Source organism: Canis lupus, chromosome 14 (assembly GCF_011100685.1).
Source record: "Canis lupus familiaris isolate Mischka breed German Shepherd chromosome 14, alternate assembly UU_Cfam_GSD_1.0, whole genome shotgun sequence".
Taxonomy (NCBI): Eukaryota; Metazoa; Chordata; class Mammalia; order Carnivora; family Canidae; genus Canis; species Canis lupus.
In genome coordinates, this window is record NC_049235.1 from 46,759,710 (window position 1) to 46,774,185 (window position 14,476).

Below are 14,476 nucleotides of genomic sequence, written 5' to 3' on the forward strand. Positions count from 1 at the left end.
ATTCAGGTAAGAATCAAAACTGGATGCAAGAACTATCTGGTGAAAGGTTGTTGAGAAAGAGGATAAACAAATGGCCTCTAAGTATCTCTACAGATTTTATAGATTATTAATTCTAAAGGAGATGTGCCTCCTTAAAATAGACCAAGTGATCTAACTTAGCATCATTAATGATGGAATAAAGTGATCTGTCCCTCCTCAAGTGACATAATGGAGAGTATAAAACCCCTCTGAGGTAATTAAAATTCTTGTCACAATTTGCTAAACTAAATCTAATCATGATGGAGGAATCAGACAAATCCAAAGGTGGGACATCCTAGAGGACAACTGGCCTGGACTCTTCCAAAATATCAATAAAAACAAAAAAGGCAAAAGGGAGTTCACAATTTCTTATGTGCTTACTTGGTAATTAAAAAAAAAACAAAAAACAAAAATTACAGAGAATTGGCAACTACTTATGTTTTGTCATAGTTGCTTCACTTTAAGAGAAAAAAAAATTCCAGCATGTCCTTTTTATTCCTTCCCAAAGGCAGTTCCACTCCTCTGCTCTCCACCATGAGACAAGCACCATGGCAGGAGTACATATGCTCTCTGCTTCTTAATAACATCTTCAACTTAAAGGTAACTACCATCCCCAAAGGTGCCAAAACATAGGCCTATCAAAATAAAAAAAAAAAAAAAGTCACTGTCACTTTCAATGCCATTTCTCAGAGGTGGCTTGTGTAAACAAACCAGCACACATTCTGCTGGACCTCTTTCATCCAAGTTCAGACACACATGCATACAAACAGAGGCACGGATTTATATACGCAGGTGCTCCTGCGGTTGCTTTTACAAAAATGAGATTATTCTGGGACTCCTCACTTGACAATAAAATATGGCCATTTTTCCACCTCAGCACCTAAAGATCTACTTCATTCTTTTTAATAGTTGCTAGTACATCTATGTATTAACAAATCACTCTTTTATGTATGGATATTGTGTTTTCCATTTTGCCATTATAAAGTGATATTGATATAAACATTCTTGCGCCATTATCTTTCTGCAAGCTAAACTTCTGGAAGCAGCACTATCACTACATCACAGGGCTACACAATTTTCACTTTGCCTCTGTCAGATTATCTCCCAAAGGGTTTTACCCATGAGCATTCCCAGGAAGAGTGTTCAGGCCACATGTTTTGCACACTCTCCTGACACCAGATTCTATCAACACTGAGCATGTATGAAAGTAAGACTGGGCTTGGGTTTTCCACCACTTAATTTTCTCACATGTGCCGAGGCCAAACTGTGGCTACACTGTGGGCCATGGGCAGGAGAGAGCACAACGCAAGGACAGAAAAAACTACCAGCTTCTGAGTTCACCTGCTTTCAGGAGAGAGTAAAAGCTAGGAGCTGCCTTTGTGAGCTCTGTCGGCCTAAGCATAACACCCTGTAGTCCTTATCTGAGTTTCCTGAAGCTCCCCAAGCCAGCCAGCTATATCTTTAAATAGCATTATTGAAAATGGGAATAATTTTCTTCTGAATTCATGTGTTTTAATTTTATGTCAACTCTATTATTGGAATTAATGAGAAAGAAAGTAGAGAACTGAGAATAAAAGAGTAGTTAATTAAAAGCTCATCTACAACTTGCATTTGAGTATATTTTCGTACTTGTATTTGAATACAGGGTGTCAAGTATTTAAAGAATAAACAAGCCACACCATTAAGGCCACTGGTACTGAGATCACATCAATACAGTGCCCACCAAAGTGCCGGGCACAGTTTAAGTGCTAGATACATACAGAGGTCCTCTTCCCTTTCTTCTCCTACTTGAGTTCCCCATGGGCTACCCACCCCCGTCCTCATACACTTTTCTGTTCCACTAATCCAGAGATGTCTCAGGCATAAATGAAATGGACAATGGGGGCCAAAGCAGTAAAAGATCCTAATTCCGGCATAAAGTTTTGTCAAGAAACTCAGTCTTCCTTCTGCACTAAATCTTAGTTCTTCTTCCCTTTTCTCTCCTGTCTGAGCTCCCGGGTTGCTTCCCTGCCAGAACAGAAAGTACAGCTTGTGTTTGGTTTCAAGGTTTAAGCAGAGTGCACCTGCCTAAGGTTTCCTGAGATTTATTATCATTCTGGCTTAAATCTTGCAGTAGATGGAGAGTGCTTTTTCAGTTACTGAGGACAACAGAGTAGAGAACGTCACTTCTTTGGCTTCCTCCTCTCCACTCCTGCTGGAAAAACACAGCAGGGGCAAGTCAAGGTCCATGGGGGAAATGGAGCATACACCCCCAGCCCAGACTGCTTAGTCTTATGTCCAGAAGTGAGCGCTACATGGAAATGATCCAACGTCAGTGAAATCACTGTTGACCTTGTTTAGTGCATAAGATTTATTGCTATACCTCCTAAATTTGTCTTTCATCCCTTCTGGTATACAAAACAGTTCTTTGCCCATCGGAAAACCGAGGAGCTCCATCAGCATCTTAGAAGATAAAGCGTGTCAGCCTCTACAGTTTCCACATATTCAAAACACTATGCAAGGTCTAGAAACAAGATGAAGAATCTTACATCAAGGTTCATCATTAGCTTAGGAACAAAGAGGCCATAGAGCATTATTTTTATGTTCCAGAAACCTATGGGTGTCTCAGGCTGATCACTGAACCAGGAAGTGAAGCCCGAGACGATAAAGAAGATCACAATGTGGGTGGAAATCTCTTGTCAAGAAACTACATCCTCCTGACTGCAAATGTCAGCCCACCATTCACTTATTACAATGTCCTCATAAAATTATGAGAGGTGTTTGTGACTTTTTTGTCCTAAGTTTATATAACAAAGTTAACTAAAAGCGAGTATATGGATTTCATATATATATTCTTATGTTCCTAAGGAAATAAAACATTTTCTAAATTATGACTCTAAGAACAATAACATTTTGTATAGATCCTAATTAAATTCAAGTCACCTGGGACACATTCATAGGAAAATCATTCAATAATCAACAATTGTTTGGGTTTCCTTGTGGGCACTGTTGACAGCTATGGTTTCACAGAACCATTCTCACTCCCGAGTCAATATTTAATTATTTTGTCTTAACACTCTTGTATATCACTGAAATACATGGTGAATAAGTATGATTAAGCTAGAAATACAGCAACCTCCAAAGGCCTCTGTTTAAAGAGCAGTGAGAATATTAAAAATAATAGTAGTTCATAAAATACTCTTGATTCCTAATGAAACTGCCCATGTCTGTGCTCCTTGTGGAGCCAATGCTTTGGTATTTTAATAGCAAGCCACTGTCATCAGCTGTCTAGTCAGCCAGGTGCAATATTTCTAAACAGTCAACTTCAACATTCCTCTTTGCTTTTAAGATCTAACTTTTGCTATCCTCTGCATAGTGGTCTTCTCTGAGTGGAAATAGTTTTTAAAACTATAAACCCAAGAGAATGTGGGTCACAGTGAAGTTAATTATTTTCCCACTCAAATAAGCTGTGGAACAGCAAGAAGGAAGTGTTGCTCTGTGGTGACACTGGGAGGGGGGGCCAGTCCATCACAGGACGGGTGCAAAGTGGCATGTGCAAAGGAGGCCCTGACTCTCAGCTGCCTGCCTTACTTTGTTACAATGAGATGCTCCATTATTTGGTTTCAGACTCTGCAAGTCTTCTAAAAAGTCTTTAAAATACATCCAACTTTAAATGAAAGTTTTTAAAAAACATTCAAGGTGAAGATAAGCCATCTGGGAAATTGTCAATGCCAATATAATACCTTTAAGGTAGCATACACATGCAAATCATTATGAGAGAAACATTTATAATGACTAGAAAGGAAAAAATTCCAATTCAAATAATGATCTAAACAGTTTTTTCCACTTATACCATGCTAAATGTTATAAATATCTCACACATAACGAGTAAAGCACTTGCCATAAGACTGAATTAATTTTTCATGTCTTATGAATATAAAATATTAACTGTGTTAAATACTCACTTGGATCTTCTTATACACCAGGACTCTTCTAGAATGTAATAATTCACTTGTAACTTTATCAATTCTCGCTTCACTTCTTCAGCTGCTTTTCGACTATACATTGAGTAAACTATTTTCGTTCTGGCTCTTTAAAGAAAAATAATTGGGCAGAAGATTTTCAAGATTAAAAGGATGCAATCAAGCTATCTGGAAGAAAGCACTGAATGGAATAAGAAGAAAGACTCTACAGAAGAGTCAGGTCAAGAGAACATTCTTCACAGAGTTCCTGCTAAGGGGCATTAGGCAGGTCAAAAGAAAAAGGTAGAAGCATACATAGCACAAGAGTCCTGGGAGAAGAGGCTTAGTTGAATGCATCCCTTCATTTCCAAATTCAATCTTTTTGCTTGTTTGCTCGTTTTTGTTTTGTATTCTCCATAACCCTATCATACATGAGAGTAAGGCACACTGTGCATGGACAGGGGGGAGCCACAAATGTGGCTACCAGACTACTTTAAAGCTGCCATGCAGTCCCAGCTTTGACAGCAGCAATAATTGGCATTAATGGCTCTCCATTTTATTCCTAGATTGAAAAAACAAAACAAAACAACTAAACTTATTCAGCACAATTGTTCTAGAAATATAAGCTTACTGAAATTGATTGAAAAAGATTTTTTATTTATAAAATATGTTTCACTGTTACACAAAAGAACAGATTAATAAGATTCACCCATTTACTTAGGAAATGAATAGCTTAACCTAGCCTAGAAATTGCATGAAATTTAAACCTACATCTTTTTCAAAGAGAACACAATACTCTCAAGAAAAATATAAAAAACAAAAATCAAGATCATTCTAGTAGGCAATATGGATGAAAATCAGAATAAAACCCTCTTTGAATGGGATTCCATTTCAACTGCCTTCTTAGAATTCAAGAACAAATAGCCAAAAGGAAACCTTAAATAAAAGCTAGAGGATCATAAATCTTCTGGGGAGCTTAAGGATAGTGATGACTAATAAGGACCTGGGTGTCTTGTAGCCCTCTTTGCCTGTAGAAGATGGACAGGCTATGATTTCGTTTTGCTGCCTAGTAGAGAAGAGACCCCAAAGGTTGTTGTTTTATTGCCCAATGGAACCTTACCAGTTTTGTTTCTGATTCAGCCTTCTTATTTCAGCACTGCTTTCTCCCCTAACTCTAGAAATCTCTGTTCACCAGTGTTCTTGGAACACTTCTCATTATTTTGCTGGTTCCCTTCATCACTAGTTGTGTGAGAAATTTGTTTTGAGCAATGTGAAAATTGTATACTAACCTTAACCCTGCATCTTCATAGTGTGGATGATTCACAATGGGCCGAAGCGCAGAGAGTTTAACACTTGCCATTGTGGGCATAGCGCCTGCAAAGACTGCGTCTGAAAAGCAGGAAAGGAAGTCTCAGGAAGGCACTCAGTGAATGTTAATCAGGTCTCCTTCTGGTCAACTCCATTACTTCCCAGATGAGAACGTGGAGGCCCAGAGAGGTTCAGGACTTAAAGATTCAATGGAAGAACCCAACTGAAGTCAGCTGGCTGGTAAAATGGCTATCAGGCCCTTGGCTTTGGAAGTCAGAGCCTCCTTCTTTCATCAGTGAAGATTTCTGGGGTTTTGTTTGTTTGTTTTTGTAACATCTTAGAAATCTTTCCTGCTTCTAGGAAATAAGTATCAGATTGGCTAGGAAAGTTTTATAACACCAAGGAATTCTGGAAAATGATTTGAAATTCAGTCATTTGATACTCAGATAACAAAATCTCCTTTGAATAAAATGTCTATTCTATTAGTTCAAGAAGGAATGTTCAGGACTAAGGTTAAAAACTCACAAGGAAAATATGCACAACAAAAATTATTTTAAGTCATACCACATTAATGAGCACTGAGGATTAGAGAAGACTGATGAATCACTGACCTCTACCTCCGAAACTAATAATACATTATATGTTAATTAGTTAAATTTAAATAAAAATTAAAAAAAAAAACAAATCATGCCATGTCAAACTTTGGGAACATTTGAAAAAAAAAAACATTAGAATTTCTGGAAAATAGCAAAATAGATTATTAAGAAAATATATATAACATTTCTTTTGCAAATCATTTAAATAAGATTGACATCTCTCTTTTCCTGAATAATTTAGAAGCAGCACTGCTTAGAGTAAGGTCACTGGAAGTAATGTGGGTTTAAAACTTTGCAGTGGTACATAAAACTGTGGGGAAAACTTACCTGGTTTAGTACTGTATTTGATCCATTCGATAAGTTCTTCTTGTGGCAAATTGCTGAACTCTCCTACGATATTCCATTGGGTTTGGAGATTTGCTGAACCCTGTATTGACATTGCTGCTAATACAGCAAAAACAACAGCACCAGGATGTACTTTGCAAAAGAGCCATCCAAACAGCTGAAACCAAATGAAGAATACATTTGATAATTGTACAGCAGCCTGTATCCAATAAGAAAAGTTCTTCTCAGAGAGGAATACAGTCTCCTGTAGATAAACCAAAAAGCAAAAACCTAGGGACTAATTATCCTAAGGTAAAGTTCCAGAAACAATGACCAGAGGGATTAAAAGACTTTTGCCATTAACCTTATAGAGGTGGGGTATAAACTCAGGAAGCTGTTCTCTCATTGTGTTCTGATTGCATGTTCCAGTAAAGCCAGGACCACCTATATCATTTGCCAGGCCCGATGCAAAATGAAAATATGGGGCCTCTTGTTGAAACATTATTTAGCAGTTCAAAAGACAAACAGAAGAGCATCCAAGTAGGTGCAGGGTCCTTCTGAGGGAGGGGGCCCCATGCATTTGTGGAGGTCCCACACCTGTGAAGCCAGCCTGGAGTAAGGTTTTCTACCCTCAGTCACAGGGCGGGCTGGAAATTGAGATGCAAGGCTTCCCATCAGCCTCCTTTCCTGTCCCAGCCTGGAAGAGTCAGGAAGAGTGGCTTCATCTCCAGGTTCCTCTGGTAAGCAATGCCTCTCTAACGCAACACCAATAACCTGATTGGGAACCATGAGATTGGCTGATTTTTCCAGTTAAATGGTCCACACTCAACAGTAACACTTTGTCCCTATCATTCACTCCTTAATTTCTCTACGTCTGTAGAACCAGATTGAAGCTTCTTGAGGGCATACATATTTTTTTGCTTTTTGGATTATCTATCTACCATCCTACCCTTGTCCCTAGAGTGTAGTGCAGATGCTTCATAAATATTTGCTAAATTTAAAAGAGGTACTGCTGCTGCATCTTGGCTAATGGACTGATGTAAAGGTGGCACTATAGAGAAACATAAATCTGTGAATACAGAGCAAGAAGGCAGGTAGCCAGGAAAAGTAAGTAGCAAATATCCAAATGGCTTATACTAAATTTTAAAAAGTCAGGGAAGTACATACAAATGTATACTGAAATGAAAAAAGAAGTTTTAAGCTTGATACTGAAAACAAAACAAAACAAAACAAAACATATATTTGGAAGTAACTGCAACTTGAAACCATTGGTTAGAATTCTTTGTGGTAGGAATGTCAAAACAACAAAAAGTTATTTCTACCGTGAAGTTCTGTTTTCTATCAACATCTGTAGCAGTCACTCATAAATTTAGCGTGTTCTACTTGAGTATTTGTTGTATGCCAAAGATTATTTTAGAAGTTAGAAGGATAAATGAACTGCTTTGGTCTTTGCCCTTTAGGAAAGATTAATACAAAACCACAAAAAACTTTAACTACAATAATTTAAAGAATTTTCAGTAATTCAATATGATTTGGGGGCCATTCAGTAACAAAAGAGGGGTAAAGCAATCATGGCAGCTACAATGCCAACATGACAACCATCTTACCTGTCTTGAACAGATCAAGGAAGCCATAACACACATGTGTGGTGTCAAGAAGAGTTTCAGTCTCATAATTAAAATACCGAGGACTGTATATGCTAACAGTTGCAATGCATGATAAACTAGCTGAAAGAAAGAGAAAATTTTTTTTCACTTCTACAATCTGTGAAGCTTAATACATTGTTAAATAGATGAATATCTAGAAAAGCGTACTTTTTCTTAGTGACAATATTTTGATTTCTGACTAAACGAGTCTTAAAATTCACTTTCAAACTTCTCCATCTTATTAGAAGCTAAAATTATAGAGTCACTACAGCTAGCGGTTCTAGAATTTTGCTCAGAGTTAAGCCTAGAGTTAATAAAGCCCACATTTCTGAATCTACCTTGGTGTTACCATCAGATTTAGACAGGAAAGTGGTAAACAAAATTAAGTACTGTTTAAGATCCCAGAGCTCTGCCTTGGAACAATCATCAAAACCAGGCTGAAATATGCAATACGGTACTATTAACCATAGTCACCAGGCTGTTGCTAGGAGTGTAGATTTTAAAAGTCCTCACCACAAGAAAAAAAATTTTTTGGTAACTATGTGATGGATGTTAGACTTATTGTGGTGATTATTTCACAACGTATACAAATCCAGTTAATTATGTTATACACCTGAATCTAACATCATGTTACATGTCAGGAAAGAGGGAAGGGAAACGCAGGGGAGGGGAGGGGAGGGGAGAAAGGAAGGAGGGAGGGAGGAGAGAGAAACAGGTGGAATCACCAGGCGATAGGAGCAGCAACCAATCACACAATAAACTGGATCACTGTGAAGATGATCAGAACAGACCAAATGGGCTTCCTACATAAATGTTTTAACAAATGGTCACGTTTGTAATAGTCTCATAAAAACACAGGCCCATTTTGAATATGGTAAGTGACAGTTACCAATAGTTAGAAACTGGAACTAGAAAGAAAAGTCCAAATACATACAAACTGTAAAACAAAGTAAATTTTAGTAATACTGAATCTTTACCTCTCCGTGATCAAATTGGTGTTTTCTGAAATGGAATAAGAAATACTATTGAATCATTACTGAAGTATGTACTTCAATTATTTGCATCATCTTACAAAAACGAATTTTACAACTTGTATAACATTCAAAGGACATATATATGTAAATAAAAATAGCTAACAGTTATGAATGGAAATTGGTGTCACAATCTTTTAAAAGCCAGCTGATTTTTTTAAATGACAATGTTGCATACCCTGCACATTTGACTACATGGACAATTATTGGGCCAACGAAAGACATGCCGTGGTGTTATCAGGTACCTCCCTGGTGATATTCAAGGTAGGGAATGGGGTGAAGGGAATCCTAAAGCCTTCATACTTCCATATGCCTGCTTCTCATTGTCTCTGAGCTTCCTCATAAACTGTAGCTACTACAGAGACAATTTAGGAAACCACACAAAAAACATGTTTTCAGCAGCAGCTCTAGAATATACAAATAGCCACAAAACTCCCCCATGAGTTTTACTTGACAATTTTAATTTCCTGAGAAAGGATACATGATTAGAGACCCATATACTCTCCCTACATCTGCCTCTGACCCTGCACCACCCCACCCCTGCCATCCCATTTCAATTATCATCACAGCAGTGCCAGCTAGCTTTTGCAAGGGGGAATCCAGTCATACCAATCCCTTACTTAAAACCCCTCAATGAATAAACTCTCAAATCCTTATCATGCTGTACATCGTCATTCTATTTCTCATCCTTGAAACTCATCGTCTACCATGTTCCCTCTTGATCACCATGCTCCAGTCACACTAGACTAATCTTACTCAAACATCAGACAGGCACTTGACTCCCATATTCAGTGCCCCTCTCCATAATCCCTCCTATTCCATTCCTGTTTTATCTCCTAAAAAATGTTCATTTATTGGTTTTTCCTACATTTAAACCTTTGTTCCATCTGGAATTTATTTTGTGTAAAACATAAAATATGGTATTAGTTTTATATCTCTTTGGTTTTCTCTCAAAAGATAGTCCATTGGTCCTAAAACCATCAACAGAATAATTTATCTTTTCTGCTAAGCTGACACACAAAGCTGTGTCCTTCAAGTATAGATTAAGTACTAGGCCTACTGTCAGATTGTAGAGATGGAATTTGAGGTGTGAATAAGTGATGTACTGAGCTCTGCACAGATAGGGAAGAATGATAAAAGCAAAGAGGAATGACAATCGAAAACATCAATTATCAAATGCTGAGTATGCAATATGAACTATAAAATTAATACACTCTAAATATCTACTTAATAACAAAATGATTAAAAGCATATTTACCTTATATGTGTTTGTTGTTTAGTTAAGACACCCCACATGTCACTAATAATCTGCAAGTAAATTTTTTAACACATTAGAAGAGCTGTTTGGGGAAAATGAAATTTCAACTAAAGTATCTTGTAAACTTTCAAACTTCTACTTAAAAATAGAAGAAATATGGAGATAAGAGATGACTCAGGAAATAATTACACCACCATAATCTTCCATTTGCACAGTCCTTGATCATATCTAATACCCAACAATTCTGTTCAGGTAGATAGCATTATCCTCATTTTGTAAATGAGCCACAGGCTCAGCTGGATGAAATGGTCTCCCAGAAGGTGGAACAACTAGAAAGCATTTCCAGGCCCTGCAACCTGACCTTCTGGCTTCTAACTCACATTCAGGGAATTCAACATACCCAGGTTGTTGGCAATGCCTCTCCCTCAGCATCCATACACATACCTGGGCAACTAGGTGGGAGGCTGAGAAGCACAACCAACCAAACACTGAGTTTGCATATTTAGCAGCAACTGGAAGGTTATCTCATCTGAAATCCTATCCCCAGCATGGGTGTCCACCATGACACCACTGACTGGTGTTAATCCACCTCTTGGAAGGCTTGAGTCTGTAACACTTTCCTAGTCAGTCCAGATCAATTCTGGTCAGAAGTCCTACCCCTGAGAATTGGCCATGATTCTAAGGAGCCAAAGTGAGTGTAATCTTATTTCCAAGTGGCGGGCTTTTAAATATATGAAAATAATCACCTTTTATTCCATTTGAATCTTTCAAGTCAAACATCCAGTTCTTTTAACCCGATGTAACTGTTCTTGTCATCTCCAGCCATCCAGATTGCTGTCTTTTTAATGTACTCTAAATTGCCAATGTTGGTGTTTTTTGATTACCTGCCAGGTGCACACCCACATCAAGTGTGCAAAAGTGTAAAGGAAGCACAGAGTCTTCTTGCTTCTAGCAGAAACTGACTATAAACTCATCAGGTTTGAAAAGCTTGTGAGACTACAAAACTGAACACTACATAACACTCAATAAGGAGGGAAAGGTGCAGAGTCTGATTCTTGCTCTTCCCTTGCTTTTTAATGGACATGATGTGAGCCCGGAAACAACCTCTCTGATCTTCTAATGCTGCATCTGTCAAAATGGGGATAATAATATCCATGTACCCTTCAGGGCTGTCAAATAACCAGGGGAAATAACATTGTATGTGTGATATGTTCGGGGAGAGTATAAATATGTAATATGAACAATAATTATAGTGCAGAATATTCTACAAATATATAATGTGTTAACACAGAATCACTAACTACAAATCAGAAAACCTTTAGAGTCTATCATCTGTTTGTTGATTATAGATTAATCTTTATTCATTCTCTTAAAACACTTGCAGTTACAGAATTCACCAACTCTTAAAAGAAAAAAGAGAATATCACACCTGCTCTTTGCTAAAGACTGGAACTTCTCTGACCTGATTTAAATCTGGGCTTAGAATTAACAAGGCAGGAAACAACAAATGTTGGAGAGGATGCGGAGAAAAGGGAACCCTCATACACTGTTGGTGGGAATGTGAACTGGTGCAGCCACTCTGGAAAACTGTGTGGAGGTTCCTCAAACAGTTAAAAATAGACCTGCCCTATGACCCAGCAATTGCACTGTTGGGGATTTACCCCAAAGATACAAATGCAATGAAATGCCGGGACACCTGCACCCCGATGTTTATAGCAGCAATGGCCACGATAGCCAAACTGTGGAAGGAGCCTCGGTGTCCAACGAAAGATGAATGGATAAAGAAGATGTGGTTTATGTATACAATGGAATATTCCTCAGCTATTAGAAATGACAAATACCCACCATTTGCTTCAACGTGGATGGAACTGGAGGGTATTATGCTGAGTGAAGTAAGCCAGTCGGAGAAGGACAAACATTATATGTTCTCATTCATTTGGGGAATATAAATAATAGTGAAAGGGAATATAAGGGAAGGGGGAAGAAATGTGTGGAAAATATCAGAAAGGGAGACAGAACGTAAAGACTGCTAACTCTGGGAAACGAACTAGGGGTGGTAGAAGGGGAGGAGGGCGGGGGGTGGGAGTGAATGGGTGACGGGCACTGGGGGTTATTCTGTATGTTAGTAAATTGAACACCAATAAAAAATAAATTTAAAAAAAAATAAAAAAAAATAAAACTACATATGCTCTTACCATAAGAAAAAAAAAACAAACAAACAAACAAAAAACAAAAACAATGCTGATATATTGTAATTTATGAAAAGTAACTCAGAAGAGGAAAAACTCTTCAATGGTAAACCACGAGGTAGATAAGCTATATATGAACAATCAGTTGGGTCCTAGTCAGATAGAAGAAAGTTTATAGAGGCAAAGACGTGTGTGTCTACACATGTGTAAATGATGTATCTGCTCACGCATGTACACTTGTGCATATTTATGCATATATGTAGAAATGGTTTGGTGATGAGAAATTGCACCATTTGTCATGAAAAATTATTTTTCCATTAGTAATATTTTAATTCTGCATATTTTGTGGACCATTCTGTAGAAAAGCAAGATATAATTCACAATGTGGATGGTTAAAAGGGTATAAATTTCGGCACAAAAATATAATGCTAAAAAAATGTAAAAAAAAAAAAAATAGAATTTCATTATCAAAGCCAAGTTGGGAGTCTAACAATTTTATCGATGTTGGTTAATACATTGTTAATATTCTATTTTTTTCCTTTTGATCAATAACAAGAAACTCATTCCAGGAGTTACTGAGAAATGCATAAGTGACTTAGAATGGCATATATTGAATATTTTAGGGAAATATTACATAAAGCTAAAAGTAATAATTTACAAAGACAAAAATAACTGTATCTGGTCCAATATAGTCTCTTTGATCATGTCTTTCAAAATATATGACTACCAAAACTGGAGCCATCTTTTTCTTATGTCTATTTTATGCTGGCAGATAGAATATTTTTAAGGCCTGTAAATGTTCATCAAGGGCTATTAGTAAGAAAATACAGAATATGTTTTAACAAATCCATATAAAATATTGTGTCATATTAACATGTAATTTAATATACTTAACTACTATGTAGAACAAGAAAGTATTTTATGATAAGAAAGAGCTCTAAAAAAAAAAAGAAAGAAAGAAAGAAAGAAAGAAAGAAAGAAAGAAAGAAAGAGCTCTTAAAAGGCTCCTGGTGGCTCAGTCAGCTGAGCATCCAACTCTCAATTTCAGATCAAGTCATGATCTCAAGGTCATGAGATCAAGCCCCACATCAGGCTTTGCACTCAGGGGGAGTAGACTTGAAATTCTCTCTCTCCCTCTGCCCCTCCCCCTGCTAGCACTCTCTCTTTTTCTAAAATAAATAAATAATTTTTTAAAAAAGAAAGAGCCCTTAAGTGATAGACATATACCTTTTTAACGATTGCAATAAACACAACCAGAACAACTGGAAGCAACAATGTCTTTGTATACCTCAGTGGAGTCTGAAATTCAAAGAGATGTTTTGTTAGAAGAAAATATTATTTTCAGACAAAATTTCATTTCAAATAATGAACAAAGTGAAGTTTAAAAAGTGTAAGTAGAGCATTTACCCATTTAGGGTTCGTCCAATATACCCACTGACTCCCATCATAAAAATGAAGATATATTTCCATAGAAACAAGCTTACCCAAAATGTCGATTTGAAAACATGAACAAATATAGTATAACACTTGTAAGTATAAGATGTGAATGGAAAGATTACTGTTCACTTTTTGCACACTACTTTTCTAACTAGACAGCTCGACTTAATATTCACCTAAGATCAGTAGAATTCCTTTAAATTGCATGAGCTCTTCCTGTCCACTTGATGGGAGATAAAAATCTTAAACATGATTCCCTCCCACATACACACAAAATAATGACCATGTTTACAAGATAAATAAAAACTTTTATATTTTCTTAATAAGAAACTACAGAAACATTTAATAACAAAATCCTAAACATTGCCAATCCTATATATTTCTCAATCATTTTCAAGTCATAGTCTTAAATAATTCTGAAATTTCTAAGCTGCAATTGATTTGCTTACCACCAATATTTACCCTCACAAAAATAATCCTATACTATTGAGTTAAATAATGTACACTTCCCCAAATATGTTAATCAGGAGAAATCTAGCTTTAACATTAGAAGCACTGGTAGATTTTAATCCTATAAAGTATAAGTAGCATTTTCTTATTTTCCCTCTCATTAGCCCACTTTGGTTGCTTGTTATTCTGTATTAGACAAGTAATTTTGGTAATTTATTAACCAAAAATGCATACTTCATAGTTAGAAGTCTCATTAAAAGATTTTTTATGTTTTTATT

At 36.8% G+C, this 14,476-nt stretch overlaps 1 protein-coding gene across 7 annotated transcripts in view; it reads right to left on the bottom strand.

The window, feature by feature from the left end:
* The window catches only part of DPY19L1 (dpy-19 like C-mannosyltransferase 1), a 141,985-nt gene that overhangs the window by 50,094 nt on the left and 77,415 nt on the right, over positions 1 to 14,476 (bottom strand). For all 7 annotated transcript variants that reach the window (XR_005369693.1, XR_005369694.1, XM_038557319.1 and 4 more), the window contains 7 exons: positions 13,539 to 13,610; positions 10,123 to 10,172; positions 8,811 to 8,835; positions 7,795 to 7,914; positions 6,191 to 6,365; positions 5,249 to 5,348; positions 3,963 to 4,088 (listed from right to left, as the gene is read on the bottom strand). Coding sequence is in view for 5 of the 7 variants with exons in the window: in XM_038557319.1 (XP_038413247.1) it covers positions 3,963 to 4,088; positions 5,249 to 5,348; positions 6,191 to 6,365; positions 7,795 to 7,914; positions 8,811 to 8,835; positions 10,123 to 10,172; positions 13,539 to 13,610 (668 nt within the window). In the remaining 2 variants the exon portion in view is untranslated. The remainder of the gene's footprint in view (positions 1 to 3,962; positions 4,089 to 5,248; positions 5,349 to 6,190; positions 6,366 to 7,794; positions 7,915 to 8,810; positions 8,836 to 10,122; positions 10,173 to 13,538; positions 13,611 to 14,476) is intronic.